The following is a 22534-nucleotide window of genomic DNA, read 5'->3' as shown; positions in this document are numbered from 1 at the left end:
AATCTATTTTCCATAAATCTTGCTCAGCAGAGTTTCTGTGATTGTATAGGAATTAATTAATTAATGTATTGTGTAATAGTAAATAAAACAACAAAATGAATCTCCCTCCTTGATTGGCAAAATGAATTGCGATAAGATACCCCTTGCAGGGCCTACATATTAATAAAATTACCTTGGGGAAGATGAATTGTCTCCATGGGATTTGGATATGACCTTCCTTTACCACAAACACTGTCATTATTTTTCGTGTGTTTAGTTTCATCAAACTCGTAATAGTTAGAGATAGTACAGGACTTCCCTAAGGCAACCTATAACAAAGATAAAAACAATTAAGTAAATAAAATAAACACAATTACTATATTATGAAAACACCGATTACTATTATAACAATTTCTGGAAAAAAACCTTTATTAACATTTATTATTAAAAACATGTTGTACTTGATTATAAATTTAACAGAGTATGGCAGTAGGACTTTAATTAGTGTAATGACTCAGTTAATTCATTTATTATTCATATTCATTAGTGGAAATCATCATTTCCTTTTATGGTCATTTGCATATACAGTAAAACAACATATATACATAGACATTGTGTTTGCTCTGAGAAACAAAATACAGATATAAATAACAAACAAAAACCCAATTAAATGCTATAATGTCACATCAATCTCGTACGGTTTCCCAACTAGCATTCAGTGCCCGAATGGCAGCTGGATAGAAGCTGTTGCGTAACCTATTAGTATGAGAAGTGATGGACCGGTAACGTCTATCGCTACGTAACATCTCAAATACATTATGCATGGGATGGCCTGAATCTAGCAATATACTATGTGTTTTCTCTCTTCCTGAAAATGAATTCAATAGTGCTCCGTTCTATTCCAATAAGACGTGATGCATACATAACAACACGTTGTAGATCAGACTTATCTTTATTTGTGGCCCCAGTTGAATCATATAATTAATAATAATCTCTTTATTCATTCAACAAGCTCTCAAATCTACAAGACTACCGACAAGTATGGATGGAAGTAAACACTAAAGAATATCGCAGAAGAATTTTACAACAAATCTGTATTTAGTAAAATGAATTTAGAAGCTAACCTCGCAGAGAAGCATCCATTTGCTGTCCTCCTCACCACGGGAGTGACAATAACCAGAACTCTTTGTAAATGTGTCTGCAAAGTAGATCCCCTGAAAATGTAAAAGATTATAATTAGTTCATACGCACCCAACAGCATGTAACTGTAACAAATTACAGGGGATGAATTAACTATTTCATGGTTATAAACCGGCACAGTTCCAGAACAGGTGTGAAAGACCCTTTAAGCCTGTTTTCCTGTCGACGTTATTCAACGCTATCGTTAACAAAAATTGGCGATCCTCTACGTAAACATTGAAATGTTAACAATTTACAGGAAAAGGTACTCGCTATCGTTATCATTTCAACTTGATCGTTTTCAAACGATCGTCGTTGAACTGTTAACGATCAACGACGATAGTGTTGAAAAACGTCGACAGGAAAACAGGCTTTAGGGAGTGGAGTAGAAACAGTCATACCTGGCACTAGGTCTAGGATTGAACTTTGGTCCTTGGACCAAGGATAGGCTACAGCTGAACTACATAACATAATTACAAGCATTCTGGACTTAGTACCCAAAAAATGTCAAAGAATCTTCTTGTTGAAACTGCTGCATTTAATTTATTACTATAAACTTATAAATATTGATACAAACCTTTCCAAACATATAACCTGTAGATGGTGCCTCAGGAGGGGCAACTAAAAGCCCTTTTTTTAAAATACTGATAAGATTTGCCGACTGCGTTCCGTGCCATAGTAACATATGATTACTAACGCCTTTGTTGTATAAACGTTCTTCCTCACCGCTACGATTTAAGCGGAATATGCCCTCTATGGATACGTTCCCATGTGCCTCTGTTAAAAAGTAGATATAAAATAGTGTGAATTTTAGTAACTTTTTTTTTCTTGTGACAATGGCTGATACAGCACATTTGATAATGTGGAACAGTTTGGCATTGAGAGAATTAAATAAGGAGTTGGAGTATTATACCTGAGCAATTGATTTTAAGCTCTCTATCTACACTATCAAACTTTATGTGACGAAAAAATATGATGTGCCCATATATGGCGACATCATATCACTGCTATATTTTGGCACATCACACTTTTTTTGTAAAACTAGTTTGATAGTGTAAACAGAGCTTTAGTAGATTAAAAAAACTTACGCGTATTGTGTATATATCTTAGAATACGTTGTGCTTCTCCGGATTCTTCGTTCAACAGTTGCAATTGGCAATCAAGTGTACGGTATACGTAGTCAAGTGGGTTCACCTCTGTAAAAAAATACATGACTTGTATCTGCAGAAACTAAATATTGCAAATCCTAGGGGACATCTTCAGGACTCAATAAAGTGTCCCCTGAATAGAGGTTGGCTGTAATGTCAAAACATGTATTTCCCCTTGTTTGTTTCACAGGAAAGTGTCCCCTGAATAGAGGTTGGCTGTAATGTCAAAACATGTATTTCCCCTTGTTTGTTTCACAGGAAAGTGTCCCCTGAATAGAGGTTGGCTGTAATGTCAAAACATGTATTTCCCCTTGTTTGTTTCACAGGAAAGTGTCCCCTGAATAGAGGTTGGCTGTAATGTCAAAACATGTATTTCCCCTTGTTTGTTTCACAGGAAAGTGTCCCCTGAATAGAGGTTGGCTGTAATGTCAAAACATGTATTTCCCCTGGTTTGTTTCACAGGAAAGTGTCCTCTGAATAGAGGTTGGCTGTAATGTCAAAACATGTATTTCCCCTTGTTTGTTTCACAGGAAAGTGTCCCCTGAATAGAGTTATCCATAATTAGGGATTGGCTATAGTGTTAAAACATGTATTTATTTTTGTTTGTTTTACAGAAAAGTGAACAGAGCTTAACAGAGGATATAATGTTATCTGTACACACCTTGTTGTTTGAAGCGTGCTCCCAGGATCACTTTACTTGCTACCTCATAGTCCAGTAGATTGGTAATCAGTTCAACAGCTTCTTTGAGCGTGTTTTCGTCCGTTAGTGGTGATATATTTTGGTACGAGAAGTCAATGTGGGGAATGAGTTCGTAATATTCATTGCTGAGATCATTAATCTAGAGATAAAAATAATTTATAGAATTAGATTTAGCGAGGACACTGCTAAACTCAACTTCACTTAAGCATTATAGTATCGGATATATGTTTTAATAAAAAAATTCTCAATAAATTGGTTAAAAATACATACTGCAACCTATATTAATATATAAAATATATATATATATATCTACCTCATCCATCAAGCTTTGGAATTTCTCGATTTCCTGTAGCAGATTTTCATCTCGTAGACGGTTACATTCTTTTAAGTTTTCGCTTACTTTTGTAAGGATTTTCTTGGCTTTCATGAGTACATCGCGCGAGATCATAGAGGTTGGTAAGTAAGAGGTGTCAATGTTAATACCTCTCATGGAGGCTTCATACATCTTGTGATTTGTCTGATTGATAAAAAATTGATGTTTTTAAATATAAATAGCAGACTACATAACACTTAGTATGATCCAATTTTTGTAGAGTGTAGAAATCATAGAACATGTAACATTGCAAATGGTTTAAAATTCTAAAGCTCTGTCTAAACTATCAAACGTCTGTGCCCAAATATGGTAGTAATAATGACATTATCGTGACCATATATGGGCACATCACATTTTTTTATCAAATAAAATTTGATAGTGTAGACAGAACTTCATCAACAAATGAGATATAGAATAAACACAAAGAGAGAAACCGAGTGTTACATCAATTTAAAGAGGTTTATTAAAAAGCTGTGTAAACTAAAATGACAGAGAGATCAAAACAATGATGACAATCTTACCAGACTCTTCATTACATCTATAACACGGCTTGGTAACTTTGATACAATTTTACTACTAAACGATGGATTCTTTTCTCCTTTATAAACTCTCTTAGATTTCAAGGGATCAGCGTTGACTAACCGATATTTCTTTGGTTGCTTCTCAAAACTGAAAAAAAAAAAAAACGGAGTAAAATAAATAATCAAGCTTTGGTTTAAATTATAAATGTTATTTTAAGGATATTTTTTTTAAATAATAACTGATTTTTAGAAAAAAAAAAAAGAGTGTTATTATTGTTATTGCATCAGTGAACCTACTTCTTAACATTACTCCAACTATTTCCAGTTTTACTTCTAAATACTTTCAAGAACTCTTTGACTGCTTCTTCCTTTGTTGAGAATGGTGTACATTGGAACTGGCCACTTTGTCCAATCATGCCCCAACGTGTGAATAACGCATATACATCTTTTCCCTTTTGATGAATCACCTAGATAAAAAGGTAATTCCACATTTTTATTATTGTGGAGCTCTCCTTATTTGAGACACCTCAATTGAGGGGACACATCGAATGAGGGAACACATCGATTGATGGGACACGTCAATTGAGGGGACACCCACAATAAGTTGACACTATGCATGTCCCTCAATAGGGGTTCCATTGTAATTCTAAAAATTAAACAATTTAAATATCAGGAATAATCTATATTTATAGAGTAAATTATTACAAAACAGTTCTGCTTTTGTAGCGAGAAAAAATGATTACAAATTTATTACTGAAAATTAGTAAAAATTGTAAAATGATTATTACCTGCAGCTTGTAAAAATTATTCATTCCTTGTAAACCATAGCGAACTTCGACCTTGGTCATAACAGCATTATATGGAATGTTTAGTTCAGGATCTATTAGTACCACTCTAAAAAAAGGCATAAAGTAATTTGTAAGCAAGAAATAGTAGAAAATATTTTTCGAATTTACACAAGTTAACTGCAAAAATGTCCTGTGTAGTCTTCTTGTTTAGTTTCTACCAACTTCAGACAGAAGGTTTGGTCTAAGCTTCTTTTGTAGATGCAGCCTCTGTTATTTGATGTGCTCAAATATGGTAGTGATAAGCCTAAATATGGAAGTGATATGACATCATCATTTCCATCACATTCAATATCACATAAAAAAAACTCACCCGCCCTCAGTTAATCCAGAGTTGTCATCAACTTGGGCAGACGGTTTGTCGTCTGGGTCATCTCCACGGATTTCTTCTTCCAGCTTTTGCAGCATTTTCTTGGAATCTTCCTGGAAGTCCGGAGATTCCCCTTGCCATTGGATGTTGTCTGACCATTTGACCTTCAGAGCCTCAGGCTTGACCTTACAAATGTAAACAAAAGGATTAATTAAAAAAAATTATGTCATCAGCACATCTATTTAAACGTCAACTTAAAACTTTTCTTTTTAATTAATAATGCTAATATTGTTTTGTTCTTTGTATGGCGGCATATAAAAACTTATACATAGATAGATGTCATCATACCTTTTAGTATTAGCTGATTGCTGAAAATTTAAGGAATCACTAACCCTATTTTTCTCGGCCACCTTCTTTAACGTTTGAATGGCCGCTGTCATTTCAGTCGATCTGACGTTCATAGCGTAGTCCAAAGGCGTCTTGCCGTTCACGTCTTTCTGGTCTAACGAAGCCCCGACACTCACAAGGAGCTCTAACATCTGCACATTCTGGTACGTTCCTTCTTCGTTTGAGTGTACAACGTGATGGATCACATTACGCGCTTTTGAATCGGTTGCATTCAAGTTAACATTGCTTGTCATTTTAAAATCTTCTATAAAATACAATAATTCTTCATTTCTTTATTTCAAAAAACCATGATTACATAATATATCCATATCAAATAAAGAAGATAATCTAAAAAAAAATCATTGTACAGATAAGAAAAAAGTATACTCTTCAATACATATGTAATAATTAACACCAAATCTTATGGACAAAGGTCTTTTATGTTCTCTGCTGCTTCTCTTTGGAATTCTCTCCCTCGTCATTTTACTCATTCAACTTCTATTGCTATTTTTAAAAAGAACTTAAAACGCATCTTTTTAACATCCAATATAAGAGCCTTTGATTTTTACTTCGGTTTAGTTGATTCTGGCGCTATACAAATACCTAAATTATTAATAACTTTCTATAAATTGGTCATAAATTGGTTTGCCCTAATCTGACATAATGTTGTACTTTATACAAAGTACATTTCAGAACACTATAATACGGAATATTCTTTAATAAAGCATAGGAGAATAATATTTAATATAGGTGTAATAACTTTCTATAAATTGGTTAGATGTTTGGCTTATTCTGACATAATGTTGTACTTTATACAAAGTAAATTTGAGAACACAAAGTAATAGTAAGTTAGTGATAGTAAAAGTGATATGTGAAAGTAATATGCTTTAATATTTTCTATAGGAGAATAATATTGAATATTGGTAGTAAATTTTTATAAAGTGCAACCTTTACAAGTTTCTAGCAAACATGAATTTTCTTACCTGTCTTCTTCTTTGATTTCTTTGATTTCTTAGCATCTGTTTTTCCATTCTCTTTCTTTTCTTCATCGATACCATTTTCCATATCTTCATCTGCCTCTTCATCATCTTTACCCTCTTCATCTTCTTCATCATCTACATCCATCTCCTCATCTTCATTATCATTATCCTCATCATCGTCATCCATTTCTTCTTCTGATGAATTTCCATCCTCATCATCACTATCATTGTAATTATTTCTAAATACGTTTTGTTGAAAACCTATGATAACAATTCATATTCATATTCATATTCATTTATTATCCAGAAAAAATAATACAAAAACAATACAAAAAGCATATATTACATAGAACAACAACAAGCAGAGAAAAAGCGCAGAACACTATCCTGGCGGATTGTCAAAAAGCAAAAAATATCGCTATAAAAGACTCTCCTGATAGTGCTGGTGGCAAAATAACATTAACAAGGATAAACATTTAACAACCCGGTAACATAGAATTTATATAAAACAGAATAAAAATTGCAATCATTATAAATAAACATGTCTGTTATATATACCGGAATCTCATCCCACATCCGTGGAAATGAAATAAAAACAGAATAAAAAAAAGCATTAGTACGAGACTTCTCATGTCTGAAAACAAGTTTCTCACTTCTACGTTCAACAGGTTTAGGTAGCAAAGCACCATCAATTAGGAAATCTGTACAGAGGCACTTCACAACAAATTTAACACGGATGAATTTAAGTCTATTATAAATCGTGGGTAATTTTAGAGTCCGTAACCTTTGTTCGTATGACGGCCGCATGTCATAATCCATGTGAAAAAAACGTGGGAAGCATGATCGTGTAAAGCGTCTCTGAACAGATTCAATCTGATTGATGGTGCTTTGCAGAAATGGAAACCAGACAGGTGAAGCGTATTCAATTACAGGCCTAATGATAGACTTAAATAATTTAGGAAAAACGGTCTGATCATTGGTTCTAACACACCTCTTAATAAATCCTACAAGTTTATTGCATTTACCAGTAGTCAGAGAGATGTGTTTATTCCACTTCAAATCTGAAGACAAGGTAACACCAAGATACTTGTATTCTGTTACACTTTCTAGTACTTTATTATCAATTTCATAATGAAAATACTGTTTTACTTTCGATCTAGAGATCGACATAACCTTACATTTACTGTTATTTAGAGACATATAATTATCATTGCCCCATAGGGCTATGGCAGTTAGATCGTCTTGAAGCTTCAAACAATCATCTTGATTATTTATTACTCTGAACAACACAGTATCATCTGCATATAATGCAATATTTGAGTTAACTATTGATGGGAGCTCACATGTATACAAATTAAAAAGAATAGGTCCCAACACGGAACCTTGAGGTACCCCCGATAATACATCTTTCCAATCTGAAAGTGAACCTTTGAATAACACTGCTTGGCTACGGTTAATCAGAAAAGATTGTAACCAACTCATGAGCTTACCGGCAAAGCCATATTTTTGTAGCTTATTAATGAGAAGTGAATGACAAACCTTGTCAAAAGCCTTGGACCAATCTAAAAACACAGCATCAACTCTTGGCGGTTTGTTTACATCTAAACATTTAGCCCATTGGTGGTAAATTGTGGCAAGCTGTGTTACACACGATCTTTTGTTACAGAAACCATGTTGTGTGGAAGGCAAAAGGCCAAGTTTATCAGCATGAGAAACCATGTGCTTTCCAATAAAGCGCTCAAGCATTTTCCCGACCACTGACGTCAGGGAGATGGGGCGATAGTTTACAACATTGTCACCAGGGCCTGATTTATGTATTGGTACAACATGGGCTACTTTCCAGTCAGCTGGGACTTTACCGGTTTTAATTGAGATATATTGAATTGAAAATATAAGCTGAATTCATCAGTGTTAAATAAACAACATTTAAAGAATATTGGGATTGAAATTATGAATCAATTATGAAGTTACATTTGAAAAAAAGATATTTGTTGATATACCACGTATATTAGTTCTGAAAAGAACTGTTGAGTTTCTCGACGTTTCGATCAATATGCTTTGATCGTCCTCAGGAGTGAGGTGGACATATATCAACAACAAGACTTTGAAAAAAAAGAGAAAATAAGGCAGTGTTTACCTCTCGCCCTAGGCTGCTTTCCTTTCTTTCTTCCCCAGTTAAGGTAACTTAATTTAGAATAATTTAGTTGAAAGCCTCGGATGATTTCAGCCTTCTTTTTAATCACATAGGAATGGTTCAATAATAACTTCACAATGTCAACATCATTCTATCAAAATAAATTTCATTTTTCTGTTAAAGTTAACAGTGAGGCAAACAAAATAATTTTAGTAGAGAAAAACAGGAACAATTTAGTAGATAAACACAAAATATAAAAACAGAAAAAAACTCTTATTACCTTTTTGACAGCATGCATCAGTGGTGTGACCATATCTTTGTCTGGGTAATTAGGATCAGCACCATTCTTCAGTAGGAAGTCAACAGCTTTGAAGAGACCATTACGAATACACAGAATGAGTGGTGTCTGATCAATGTTACGCTCGGATGCACCGTGAAAGACTTCGCTGAGGCTCTTTGGTTGAGGCAAGAACTTGGCAAGTGCTGGTTCAACATACGGTACTGGACTACGAATATTTAATGAACCTCCACATTTTAAGAACAATCTGTAAAATAAACAAAAAATTATTTTTTTGTGGTTATACATGTTTTTTAATTGTTTGTTGGTGTGAATATAAGATTTTCAATATGCCCCATTTCATGAGTTCAAACTTCTACCACATGGTCTCTTGTACCGGAGTGTTATGTGTAGGACAAAACGAAAACTAAATTCTTTTTTTGCCACTAGTATTAGACTGTTAAATAACAGTCCAAATTAATTCCTGTTCATGGTCCATAGTATTATGAATTATGAAAAGGATGAATATGGAATTGTGATTTGCTTTTTAAAAATTTATTATTACTATGTATTTAAAAAAAAATATTATTTCAGTCCTTTTTATATTGCCCCACGCGGGATGAATAAAGAATTTGAATTTTGAATATGCATTATTTCAAAGAAGAACTCACTTGATAAGATTATGTGTGTTGTCATCAAATATAGGATTGTAGAATAAGGCAGCCATTGGCAATCGACCAATAGAATCTGGAGTACTGATTGATGTCTCAAATTGATCATTATCAGAATCTATCAAAAGAAAATAATAATATAATATAATAAAAATTGTATATAACATACAACAGGCAAAAAAAGAAATTATGTATTAATTCTCATATATGTTATTAGATTGCATGCAGATGCAAAACAATCTATTACATGATCATTAAATAGTATGTATTATTGCATGGAATGTGACCCACAATCGTCCAATCAAATGACAGGAATTCAATTAGGTGTTATATATACAGGCATACTTACTAAAGAAGAAGTCAATTAATGAGTTATTCTGTGAAGCTGCAGCGTACGTGATGGCTGTGCACGAGTACGAGTCTTTGCGAAAGAAATTTAAGCCACGTTTACCGAGCATATCAGCAACCTGACGAAAAATATTAATGCAAAACAAGGTTTGATTTATTTTGACACCATACACATACCATATACAAGTACAAATACAGATAAAAATGAACAAAAACCACAATTATTTTGTATGGTATTGGGGATAGCACTCTAAATCCTCAAAAGGGTATATACATCTTGAGGGGTCTCATGAAAAAAGGAATAGTGCAACAAGATAGCAAGGCAGTGTACCATTTTTTGCATCTATGGTACCGGTAGTACTAGAAAATAATGATGGTAATACCTGTACTTGTAAGTCTGTAGATTCGTCTTTCGGTGCATTCAAGCATAATAAATGAAGTAGGTTCTGGCCTTTGTTGTTAAGGGCTGTTAACCTCTGTGACTCTTTTTGTTTACGAATCATTGTCAATGCCATCTGGTACTTGAAAGCCTCAAATGCACACTTTAAAATAAAAATGTAAAATATTATTGATTTTTATTTATTTATATATTTTATTTATTTATATATTTTACTTATTTACATTGGTTAAAAATAGATATGGTATATGGTTTTAACTCTCTGTAAGTCTTTTACACTATCAAACTATACCCAAATATGGCAGTGATATGCCCAAATATGAAATCATGTCTATGTCATGTCCTATAATGGGCACATAAAATTTGATATGCCCAAATATGGTAGTGGTATGACATCATCATGTCCATATATAGGCACATCACATTTTTTGTCACATAAAATGTGATAGCGTAGACAGAGCTTTATGTATGTGCTAGAACTGTGACAGTATTAGAACCAAGGACCCTGGGATTGGTAAGCAAACATGTAAACCACCAAGCCACAGTGCCACTAATTGTACAATCTTAAACCTACCTGTACAGCCTGGGTATATGACATCATAAACTTATCCAACCTATCCATGACAAGATAGCACACACCTTGCCAGTTCTTCTCAAGGGCACTCCTGAAGAATGGCATTGTAGTGGGCGTGTCTGGAGGTGTCTTGGTAGGTTTCCACTGCCAGTACTTCTTGGTTTTCTCAGCTTTGTCTTTCTTTGGGGGGATTAGCATTTCGTCAGTAACTTCTGTGACATCAATGTTGATATTTGCTCCCTTTTGTATGAGCATAATACACATGCTAAAAATTTTAAAATGTAAAAATTTGACCTAGATACATTTTATTCTATATCATTTTGGGACTGGAGTGATAGTAGGCTTTTGTTTGTGTCTAATAAGAATCTCTTAAAACTAAGGAAAAACTAATATGTTTGTTTAGTCTACAGAAAATAACTTTAAATTGAAAAGGGTCCTGAATTGGAAACTATCAAAAAAAAAGAGATTATATTACCTATCGTATCCTCCAATCATTGCTGTAGCCAGTGGTGTGTTCCCAAACTTATCTCGGACTTCATAATTTTGTATCCTCTGAAAAGAAACATTTTAACAATCATTCGTAAAATTACTTTGTCTAGGAAAAACTGTTCATTTCTTTAAAGTATTCTCTCAGCAATAGGTTACATTAAAAAAAAGCTTAACATCTTTATCATCAGCTCGGCTTTGAGCATCCAATTTGTGATGGAAACAGACGCAATATAAGATTTCCTTATTATTATAAATTACCTCAACAATGTACATCGCCGATATAGAAGCGCCGCGGTAAGCAGCGAGGTGAAGTGGCGTTTGTCCTCGAATATTTTGACTGTTAATTTGACTTCGTTTCATACTTTCAATGATCGTTGTAGCCATTTCTATTGGGTCCATTTGAGAATGATCACTCAGTCTATAAAATAATTTACAATTAGATTTAAACAAACATGCACTGAGACACATCAATTATTTAAATATTGCTGATTTTGGGACTAAACATAGAAAAACATGCTTTAACTTTGAGCACACTGAATATATACAAAACTATACATTACCATTACCTTAATATGAATGAATTTTGTAAAGCACCTAAGCACATTAAGTTTCTCAGATTTCACAAGCATTTGCTTTCTGGGATTTCACCCCTATTAATTTATTCTACATAAAACTGTATTGGTTACTGTTATTGAGATAAGAGAAATAAAGTTTATTTTTATTAATTGATTATTTACATAATTCTATTAAGGATAGAATACAAGATATTTAATCTCACTAGACTTACTTGTTTATCTTTGAGAATGCATAGTGAAGAGGTAAACAATCATCGGCATCCTTAGCAAAAACATTGGCGTTGTTCTCCAACAAAATCTCAACTACCTCCGCCGTTGCATTCGTCCCTCCTTCGTTAGCATTCACGGCAAGATGGAGGGGTGTTCGTTTGTGTTCGTCCATTGCGTTTATTTGCGCTTTCTTCTTCAGAAGTGCTTTAACAATTGAAACTACTTCACTTGCAGCTTAAAAGAATAACATTAATTAAATATTATTTTAATGTGTAAATTTTCAGCGTCGCACCTTTTATGCTTAGTGGCAGCTTAAAAAAAATAACATTTTCAAATATTATTTTAATGGGTTAATTTTCAGCGTCGCATCTCACAAATTTGCTTGACAAGTCTATGTACTTACTTTTTGAGGAGCTTGCAACGTAATGAAGAGCAGTCTTTTTATTTTTCTCATCGATATCTGTGACTGATGCACCCTTAGACAACAAAGTATGCATAAGGTCTAGCTGGTTGCATCTGTGGATGGGGTGAAAAGAATTATAGTCATAGAGAGGCATAGACAGATGGTGAAAGAACCATCGAGACAGATGGCCTAATTGTCACAGATCAGTCAGTTTCTGCTGACCATAGATATAAAGTCAAAGGGGCAGAGATAAGTGATCAACAGGCATAGATAGAGGGTCAAAGTGGTAATGAGAGATGGTCAAAGGAACATAGACACATGGTCAAATTGTCACAGATCAGTCAGTTTCTGCTGACCCGAGATAAGGGGTCAAAGGGCATAAATAGAGGGTCAAAGAGGCATAGATAATAGGTCAAAGGGCATATAGAAAAGAATGATTTATTGGCCTACCTTGCAGCCAATACGAGTGGAGTGGCTTTTCCATCATCTTCCAAATCATCCGATGCAATTTTTATATTGGCTCCATGTTTAATCTATAAATTAATACAGAAAGTAAACCAATAAGTAAAATAATAATGTTGCATCTTTCTTTTTCTGTCTTATCTGTTAAATTCCAAGATATAGTATGTTTGGATGTATCTTCAGATTTGTGTTTTATTGATTAGAGACAAACTAACTTTTCTTTTTAGTTTACCTCTTAAAATATCAAAACATTTATTGTGTGATCTTTCTTATGCTCTGTCTACACTATCAAACTTTATGGGACAAAAAAATGTGATGTGCCTATACATGGACATGATATCACTACCATATTTGGGCATATCACTTTTTGGGCACATCACACTTTTTGTTGTCAAACTAGTGTGGACAGAGCTTAAAAAACACATTGGTGACTTCTTACAAGCAACTTGGCTGCTTCTACATTATCATTGAGTATGGCAATGATCAATGGTGTTCTGCCTTTGCCGTCTTTGCGATCTAATCCGGGTTTAAAACTCAGCAGCAGGTTGATCAATGTTTGTCCGCCATCTTTGTTAGATCTTTCATTACAAGCAGCTAACATCTGAATTGGCGACTGTTTATCTGCAAAATGTTGATACATATAATGTTTGGTAGTCAAGTATGAGTTGGTTAGGACATACAGAGACACCTGGGTTCAATTCCAGACAACTCCCAGTGTACTCAGCTGTAAATGAGTACCTGGTTGAAAATACTAGGGAGGATAATGCAGTGTGGAAAGGAACTGGCCACCCTGCCACATAATGCCGAGGCTTAGTAAAATGAGCTCCTAATAGCTCATTACCCTATGTTTAGAATTGAATTGAATATGGGACCTTTTTACAGTCAACTCTCCAAAAACCAAACTTTCTTTGAGGTCCAAAATCCAAAAAAAATACATTCTGAATACCAGACTTTCTGGAAAACCAGTTGGCTGTTATTTGGCTTTGGTTTGGTAAAATTAGTTTTTGATGTATTGTTTTCTCTGCACAGCCTGTTCTAGGCCTGATGCTGCAATTATGGTAAAAATAGAGAGATTTATCTTACATTTGAGTGGTTCATCGGTTTCATCTCTCCCATCAACTACATCCTGAGGCTGTATAGCCTGGTTCACATCTGAGCTGCCAATGTCGACTAGCGCCTTAACCATGTTTGAAAAAGATTTTATTGTTTCATCCTTCAACAAAACAGGAAAAAACCAGTGAAATGCAGGAATAAACACTTAAATATTGAAAATATATGTCAAGTAGTTTTATAGTTTAACAATATTAATATCGCAAACGTTCCAGCATTCTTGTATTGAGGTATTACGTTATTTAAAATCAATGCTGTATGATATCTAAACCTACTGTATATATTACTGTATACTGTATGCAATAATATTTAAAAATTTATGAAAAAAAAAACACAATAAATATGTATAGAATAATAATAATACAAATTTTTAATGCGCCAATTCCAGCAGTAAGTGATCAAAGGCGCGGTGTATGAGAGAGCTCAATATGAAAGAAAAAGATGAGTTTTCAAGGCAGATTTAAAGGCGATAGTAAAAGAACATGATCTAATAGAGGTGGGTAGTTCATTCCATAAGCGAGAGGCAGCAGAAGTAAAGGTGCTTAGGCCATACGTTTTAGAGTTAAAAGTCGGAATGGAAAGGAGATATAAATATATACACCATAAGACAAAGAACAAATTTTAAACTGTCCAGTGATATACTGAAAATAATTTAATATATACCTCCATTCGTGAATTTCGGAACTGGTAATAATCATACACGCATTTGGTGAGAGGGGTAAGTCCGTTTTTGTCTACTTGCTTGGCAATGGACTGTATACTCATACCACCACCAACGCCATCTACTTTGTCCTCGCTGCCGTCACCGTCTGTTGCATCTTCAGAATTTGTTTGCAACTGGAAAAAAATATATTACATGATAGGTCTGGAATAATGCATGTTGGGATATAAGGTTAAAGTTCAAGTCTTCTTATATCCTTCAAGGAAGCTCTTAAAATACATCTTTATTCTAAAGCTCTGTCTACACTATCAAACTCTATGTGACAAAAAATGTGATGTGCCCAGGCCAAGATGACGTCATATCACTACCATATTTGGGCACATCTCAAACTAGTTTGATAGAGTAGACAGAGCTTAAGGGTAACCAATCTAATATCCCGGGGACTGGAGCATCATAAACAACTGTACTGCTGTGTATGCATATATATATATGCACGTTCATTATTAGTTGTTTCTTACCCGATCGCCTAGAATCTGAATCAAACTTGATACGTCATTTTGTTTACATTTATCTACCATCGTATGAAGAATTGTTTCTTTTTCTTTGTTAGTGCTTAGCGAGATAGTGCATCCTTTCTTGACCAGGAGCTGGATCAACTCTATGTTACACTTTTCCTGCTCTATCGCTAGATTAACCGCTGTTTTGCCATCGTCTGTTTTCGCCGATAGAGGGCATCCATATTTCAACAGCATTTCTGCCAGTTTCAAACTGATTGCTTGTCTGGTCTGCACAGGGGTTCTATAGAGATGACCCTTTAACACAAGAGATGGTAAAGAACGAAGATTAGTAACAGAAAATGTAAACGTGAGTAAATGTGAGTTGAGTGGCCGAGCGGTTAAGACAGTGGAACCGTAATTACGTAGCCATAACATCGGCAGGGGTTCGAGGATCACTCCATGGTTCTGGTGGTAGAACGAGTCTTCTCGGATAAGGACTATAAACCGTAGGTCCAGTGTACACAACTAGCTCGTGTGCACTTTAAAGAACCTAGTACATCTTTAGAGACGAGTAGGGGGTTACCCCCCGTGTATTAGTACATCACAGCCACTGATCACCAACTGGGCCCTCTGGGAGACCAGTCTTTGACTGAAGAGGTCACCCAATATCAATATAAAACAAAACAAAAAAACAATCTGAATTTTGTTTAGATGAGTAACTCAGTTTTTTCACCATATCTAACAAAATCAAATAAGTTTAGAATCATCTCCTAATATAGGTATAATGGGTCTTCCATAATGCATGTTGGAATGTAAGGTCAAAGTTCAATTATGTATCAGAATACACAATAAATTCATACACATAATATTTAAATGGTAAAATAAAAGTAGACTTACATGAGGAGGAGATACAACATCATGTTCTGTAAGGTGATGAAGCTGCAGTGAAATATAGAGAAATATATGTCAACAAATGGTGACAATGATAATAGGCATTTTAATAAGAAATGCGTTACCCCATGCTTTAAAAAATTGTATTTAGTTACATATGAAGTCTTGTATGTTTTTTTAGTAGTAGTATACACAAATATTGACTGAGAAGAGGAGCACGGTTAAAAATATATATCACAAAGTGTTGCCGTGAATTTAAAAGTGCCTCCTAGTCTAGGGAAGAAATTGAGTAAGGGGAGTAAAATGTTAGAAGCTGTCAACATAGCCAGATATCCTAATTAATCCCTTCTGATCACTCTATTGACACTTAATTCTTTGCCTTGTATGTATTGAAATAGTGGACATTTTTCAAAATGACTGCCAATTTTATATAAAATGTGCATATAATCAGATCTAAATAAGGTCGATACATGATCTTGGTGTCTATGTAACAGTAAATATGCTAGTAAGCTTTTCACTATTATCTAAGGATAACACTGTAGGGAGTATAGAAGTCAAGTTCAATTCTACTCACAGCTGTCCAACCTTTGACATCAGTCTGATCAACTCTAGCCTTCAAGTCTTCAACAAGGTGCTTCAAATCTTCCATTACGTTACTGCTGAGTGGCGCCGTGACCAAGTATGTGACCAGCGTATATCCGTTATCGTCTTTGAAGTTGATGTCTACCTCATCTTGTTCAAGGAGAAGATCGGCACAGCCTCGGTTGCCAGTCATAATTGCTATACCAAGTGGAGGTATCTGTAATAGAATTATTAAAAGATTAAGTAATTTCTTGTTATTAGGACAATCTCTATACATAATTAATATATAATGCCTATGAAGCTATTTAGGTGAGTGATTGGCTGAGCGGTTAAGAAAGTGGCACTATAAATTACATAGCCATAACATCGGCAAGGGTTTGAGGCTCACTCGCTCAATGGTTCTGGTGGTAGACTGAGTATTCTTGGACAAGGACTATAAACCATAGGTCAAGCGTACACATCTAGCTAATGTGCACTTTAAAGAACCTAGTACATCTTTTGAGACAAGTAGGGGTTACCTCGGTGTACTAGTACATCACAGCCACTGATCTATTACTGGACCCTCTGGGAGATCAGACTGAAAAGGTCGCCCAGTATAAATAAATAACAACAAACAATATACACAAATGTAAATAAAAAACTAACTAACCTTCCAATCATTTGGTGTGTTGGCGCTTCCACCAGCTTTTAATAGAACACGTAAACAATACCACCAACCATAGGCCGCAGCGTAATGTACTAGAGTGTTGCCTGATGAATCCTTTGAGTTTGGTGAAGCTCCCTTCCTCAACAAGAAACACACAATCTTGTAATGACCGTTTATAACAGCATGCATAAGTGCTGTTTTCTGCAGTTTATCTAAAAAAATTACAGAGACCCCTTTACTTTAATATTATAAAGGTGTGAACAAGAAACTAAAGTATTGAAAGCTAGTTGTATTCCCATGGTATCTGTAACACTGTTACAACTGTACTAAAAAAAGAGACCTTACACTTAAAAATAACATTCATAGTAACTATTTTAAACATTTACTGAGGACTTTCTAAGAATTTTTATGTGTTTAAATTTTAAATGTAAATATGTATAATTATGTTTGTATGATGTAGTATGTTGAATTGAATTGAATTGAAATATATATTTATACTGGGTAACCTCTTCAGTCAAAGACTGGTCTCCCAGAGGGCCCAGTTGGTGATCAGTGGCTGTGATGTACTAATACACCGGGGTAACCCCCTACTCGTCTCGAAAGATGTACTAGGTTCTTTAAAGTGCACACGAGCTAGGTTTATAGTCCTTATCCGAGAAGACTCGTTCTACCACCAGAACCATGGAGTGAGTAAGCCTCGAACCCATGCCGATGTTATGGCTACGTAATTGCGGTTCCACTGTCTTAACCGCTCGGCCACTCACTCACTCATGTTTAAGTGGATATTAGCCCTTGATGGCATTTGCAGCAATAAAGAAATTGAATTGAATTGTATTGTATTGTTTCCATATTATTTTGTATCTTTTTTTTCAATGTGATTCTAATCTCCATTTCTGAAGGCAATTTGAATAATTTGAAAAAAGTGAGGTTGGTCGAAGTACTAAAATGGTGCTTCTTCTTCAATTTTAGGGATCCAAAAAATGGTTTTGTAAATAAATTGAATAACAGTATCTTAATATTTCTGAATGTTATTGGATATCAATATTTTGAATAATAATACTAAAATTGAATGATTTATATTTTAGATAATAATAAAAAATTAAATAATTTTTACCTTTCTTCTCAATGATGGCATTTAACTCTACCAGTGCTTTCACTGTGCCAAAGTGGCCAAATTTACAAGCCTGCATTAACACTGTTTCTTTGTTGTTTCCTGCATTAAGAATAGCCTCAATGTCCGCACCATGCTTGATTAATGCTTTTACAGCATCCTATCAAAAATATGAAATATACAATTAGGAACTTGGTATGGAGTAACATTCCAAATGGGCTTGGGCTATATCATTTTGCAAAAAATTTTGGGGTGGGATTATAATCGGATTGATTGTATTTAAAATCAATGGCCCAGAGCTGGAATCAAGGGTATTTACCAAAGTGTCCAAATTTAGCCTAAATTAGGGGATGATATTGTACTCAAACATGGGATTATATGAACAATAATATATTAAATTTTAATTGAACTCACAGTATGGCCATTCTGTGCTGCAAAGTGTAAAGGTGTCTTGCCTGCTGGACCTCTCCTGTGTAGGCCAGATTTCTCACCAGGATTGTCTGTAAAATATAACGTTTATAACTAAAATCATACACATATACAATAGATAATATTATATAACACCTATATAAATTCCTGTCATTTGATTGGACGAATGTGGGTCACATGGCGTGCAATAGTACGCACTATTCAACGATCGTTAAATAGTACTTTTTGAAACATTTTTGTGTACGAAAAAAAAACGTCTATATGTTATATAAAACAAATAATGAATGTTTTGTATTCGTGTAATGGTACAAATAATGGCACTTGGTGAATGATGAAAGGTTATATCAACTCGGCTTTGCCTCGTTGATATAACCTTTCATCATTCACCTCGTGCCATTATTTGTACCATTGCACTCATAAACATTCATTATTTGTATAATAGTTAATCAGTTATTATTTATATAGCCTTGTCTACACTATCAAACTTCATGTGACCAAAAACTGTGATGTGCCCATATATGGACATGATGATGTCATATCACTACTATATTTGGGTATATCACAACCAAATTTGGGCACATCACACAACTAGTTTGATAGTGTAGACAGAACTTTAGTCATTTGTATTATATTGGAAAATATTTGAAATAGAAAAAGTTTATTGACATACTTGCTTTAATTTTGCGCATTAAAATTTCAATATTTTGCGTGCGGCCTGTCTGTGCTGCAATCATCAAAGGTGTTGTGCCTTGATTGTCAGTTTCTTCCGGGTTAGCTGATCTAGTGAAAATTAACAGATATAAATTTATGTCATAAAAAACACAAGCTCCAAGAAAACACATGTACGACAACACATGGCTAGGACATGGAGTGGATTGGTGGTCATGATACTTGGCTACCAACCCAAGGTTCCTGGTTCAAGTCCTGTCATATCATAAAGAAAAATTACAACTCCACTCCCAAACACTTGTAATAAGACTTTGTTAATGTAGAGCATCTTGTGTATATGTTTGTCTTGTTAATGGGATTGCCACATTTAAGAATGAGAGTGAATGAATTCGCTTATGATTATCCTTGGCAATTTGCCTAAATATATAAAACCAAAATGGCATACTTACTTGTTGAGTAGGAGCTCAAGTGGACCAGAGCCCTCACAGGCTGCTGCATAATGAATAGGCTTCCTATTTGTTTTGTCTGGCAGGCTGTACTCGGGTAAGCTATCCAGCAGTTTTGCTAGGATTTTGGGGTTTGGATTAACAGCAGCAAAGTGTAGCGGAGTAGCCTAGAAAATAAATGTTAATGAAAAATTTAATTAAGGCTTGTCTACACTATCAAACTTCATGTAACAAAAAAAAAAGTTATGTGCCCATATATGGACATGATGATGTCATATCACTACCATATTTGGGAATATCACTACCATATTTGGGCACATCACCGTTTTTTTTTTGGTCAAACTAGTTTGATAGTGTAGACAGAGATTTGTGCTCCACATAAACACTTACTATAATCAGTAAACAGGGAAACAATCCCCTACCGCTTCAGCTAATGTGCATTAATGGGCTTTAGGCTTTTATTCAATTAAAGTAATTAATCAATTAACACTTTTACTTCATGTGCTAAAATCATTGAAAGGGAACTATTAACTAGACAAAAATACATTCATTCATTCATACACATTTATTCAGTTATAACAATAATAACTTGGGCCCGCACTAGAAGCAAAGCTTGTCTCATCAGGGCCTCTACAATACAAAATATGTATAATACATGAATAGAAATTAGTCCATCTCTGGAGTTAGTGGGTAGTAGTCTAAAATATTTGTAAATTAATATCTTACACAGTCATTGTCGTAGGGCTTTTTCTTTACGGACACGGCTTTAAACTTAGTTAGTTCATCTGGATGAGAGGCAGTCAAAACCTGAAAAGAAATAAGTATTTATATTCTGGTCTTATCAATATACTATGTAAAAATAGCCGAAATAAATGAAACCAAATTGTGAATTGACTGTTGCACAGTTTTTTTAAAAATCACTGACCATCTATTTCTAAGAGATTGCTGGCATGTTTTAAAACTTATATATGTTAATATTAAAGATGTATTGTCCCCCTGAAAATATAATTCTTACACATTTTTCTGTTGGATATGCCATTTTAATGTCACCAAATAATTATCTACTTTGACAAACTGACTTTTAATCATTATCAACAAAATCCCTGAGTTACCTCATGGTGTAGAAAGTTAAATCCACAGCCGCCAGCTTTTACAGATTGCTGAATGAAGTAAGCTGGTACTTTACGATTCCCTTCACGAACACCTTTTGTTATGTACATGTTGAAGTCGGACTAAAGAGAATAAACAGTAAAATACTGTTGAAATTATTTGTGAATACAGCATAAATCACATTTAACTGCTTCTTTACAACAAAAAGTAGTGGAGCTGTAGCTTGGTGGTTAATGTGTTTGTCTTCCAATCTTAAGGTCCGGGGTTCAATCCGGACCTAGTGTCACTCACAAATCTTTCAACTCCACTCCCTAAGCCTCAAATGAGACTTTATTAGCACGATAAATTATTAAATAGTTTATCCATCCTGTACAATTGGCGAGTTACTCGCTGTTGGATGCATATGAAATATAAACAAATTTAAACAACTGTTTGAATCCTAGTGTTGCATCATATACTTTTACAAAAGACTCAAAAATTACTAGAATCTTGTGTACTACTAACCTGGCAGTCAGGGAAAACAGCACATAAGATGTCCACTGTGGCTTTGCTAGCCCCACATTTCAGGGCTAGTTCAGTGTATTTTCTACCCAATACAAAGGATTCTTGTACTTGATGTTTTTCCTGCAATAAAAACATTGATTACTTTTTCTGATATTAAAACTCCATTTTAAAAACCTTTGAAGGCTTGGATCCACAACATGGATGCATACTAAAAGAGGATAGTTTAGGAAATACAGAGATGACAAGATTAGGATTTCTAATTTATGAATGTTAAAAGAAAACTGATTTTTTCTTGTCTATACACTTATTTGTATTATGGTATCTTTATTTCATAGTTCATAGTTCAAACAAAATGAACTATGAAATAAAGATACCAAGATACAAATTACTGTATACTGTGCAATAACATGGACAAACACACACAGAAAAAATATCCTAAAATATATTGACAAATGAGATAGGGCAAGAGAGTCTGACAAATACAGACGGATAAGGCAAAGATTTAGCCCTAACAAAATAGAGAAGGCAAAGTTTGGATATGGTATTAACTAACCTTTGTGAAAGCATTAATGTTATGATCGCTAATGATGAATGGTAAAAGAAAACGGATTTTTATATTTGAATGTTGTAATTTTATTGTATGTTTATTGTAAAAAAACATGCAGCAGTTCAGATTTTGGCTGCCAATGTATTTTTCTTGTCTATATAAATAGAAAAAAACCTCTTAAAGATATTGACAAACTAGAAAGCCACTCCGAGAGTGCATACCTCCGCCTACTGTAAAATTTTCCTACATAAGGTTTCTCCGGTAAAAAAAAAAATAATATATATATATATATATTTGTGTGTGTCTTAATGCTGTTTGTGATTGAGGCTAATTTCACTACAACCATGTATATGCGAGTATGTGGTGTAA

At 34.3% G+C, this 22534-nt stretch overlaps 1 protein-coding gene across 1 annotated transcript in view; it reads right to left on the bottom strand.

Moving 5' to 3' along the window:
* LOC140061204 (poly [ADP-ribose] polymerase tankyrase-like) overlaps window positions 1-22534 on the bottom strand; it is a 32677-nt gene that overhangs the window by 3442 nt on the left and 6701 nt on the right. The window contains exons 9-45 of the mRNA XM_072107715.1: window positions 21619-21738; window positions 21117-21236; window positions 20731-20811; window positions 20008-20171; window positions 19560-19669; window positions 18875-18960; window positions 18464-18620; window positions 17353-17561; window positions 16696-16920; window positions 16128-16169; window positions 15252-15545; window positions 14736-14909; window positions 14046-14175; window positions 13402-13583; window positions 12951-13033; window positions 12501-12613; window positions 12100-12331; window positions 11571-11730; window positions 11299-11375; window positions 10824-11088; window positions 10236-10394; window positions 9854-9971; window positions 9505-9622; window positions 8837-9101; window positions 8560-8707; window positions 6426-6683; window positions 5448-5707; window positions 5059-5240; window positions 4689-4794; window positions 4198-4367; window positions 3901-4048; window positions 3320-3523; window positions 2968-3145; window positions 2247-2354; window positions 1736-1935; window positions 1104-1193; window positions 173-308 (exon numbers count right to left, since the gene is read on the bottom strand). Of these exons, the coding sequence (XP_071963816.1) occupies window positions 173-308; window positions 1104-1193; window positions 1736-1935; window positions 2247-2354; window positions 2968-3145; window positions 3320-3523; window positions 3901-4048; window positions 4198-4367; window positions 4689-4794; window positions 5059-5240; window positions 5448-5707; window positions 6426-6683; window positions 8560-8707; window positions 8837-9101; window positions 9505-9622; window positions 9854-9971; window positions 10236-10394; window positions 10824-11088; window positions 11299-11375; window positions 11571-11730; window positions 12100-12331; window positions 12501-12613; window positions 12951-13033; window positions 13402-13583; window positions 14046-14175; window positions 14736-14909; window positions 15252-15545; window positions 16128-16169; window positions 16696-16920; window positions 17353-17561; window positions 18464-18620; window positions 18875-18960; window positions 19560-19669; window positions 20008-20171; window positions 20731-20811; window positions 21117-21236; window positions 21619-21738 (5872 nt within the window). The remainder of the gene's footprint in view (window positions 1-172; window positions 309-1103; window positions 1194-1735; window positions 1936-2246; window positions 2355-2967; window positions 3146-3319; window positions 3524-3900; window positions 4049-4197; window positions 4368-4688; window positions 4795-5058; window positions 5241-5447; window positions 5708-6425; window positions 6684-8559; window positions 8708-8836; window positions 9102-9504; window positions 9623-9853; window positions 9972-10235; window positions 10395-10823; window positions 11089-11298; window positions 11376-11570; window positions 11731-12099; window positions 12332-12500; window positions 12614-12950; window positions 13034-13401; window positions 13584-14045; window positions 14176-14735; window positions 14910-15251; window positions 15546-16127; window positions 16170-16695; window positions 16921-17352; window positions 17562-18463; window positions 18621-18874; window positions 18961-19559; window positions 19670-20007; window positions 20172-20730; window positions 20812-21116; window positions 21237-21618; window positions 21739-22534) is intronic.

This window comes from Antedon mediterranea, chromosome 10 (assembly GCF_964355755.1).
Source record: "Antedon mediterranea chromosome 10, ecAntMedi1.1, whole genome shotgun sequence".
NCBI classification, from domain to species: Eukaryota; Metazoa; Echinodermata; class Crinoidea; order Comatulida; family Antedonidae; genus Antedon; species Antedon mediterranea.
This window is presented reverse-complemented; position numbering and strand designations above follow the sequence as displayed.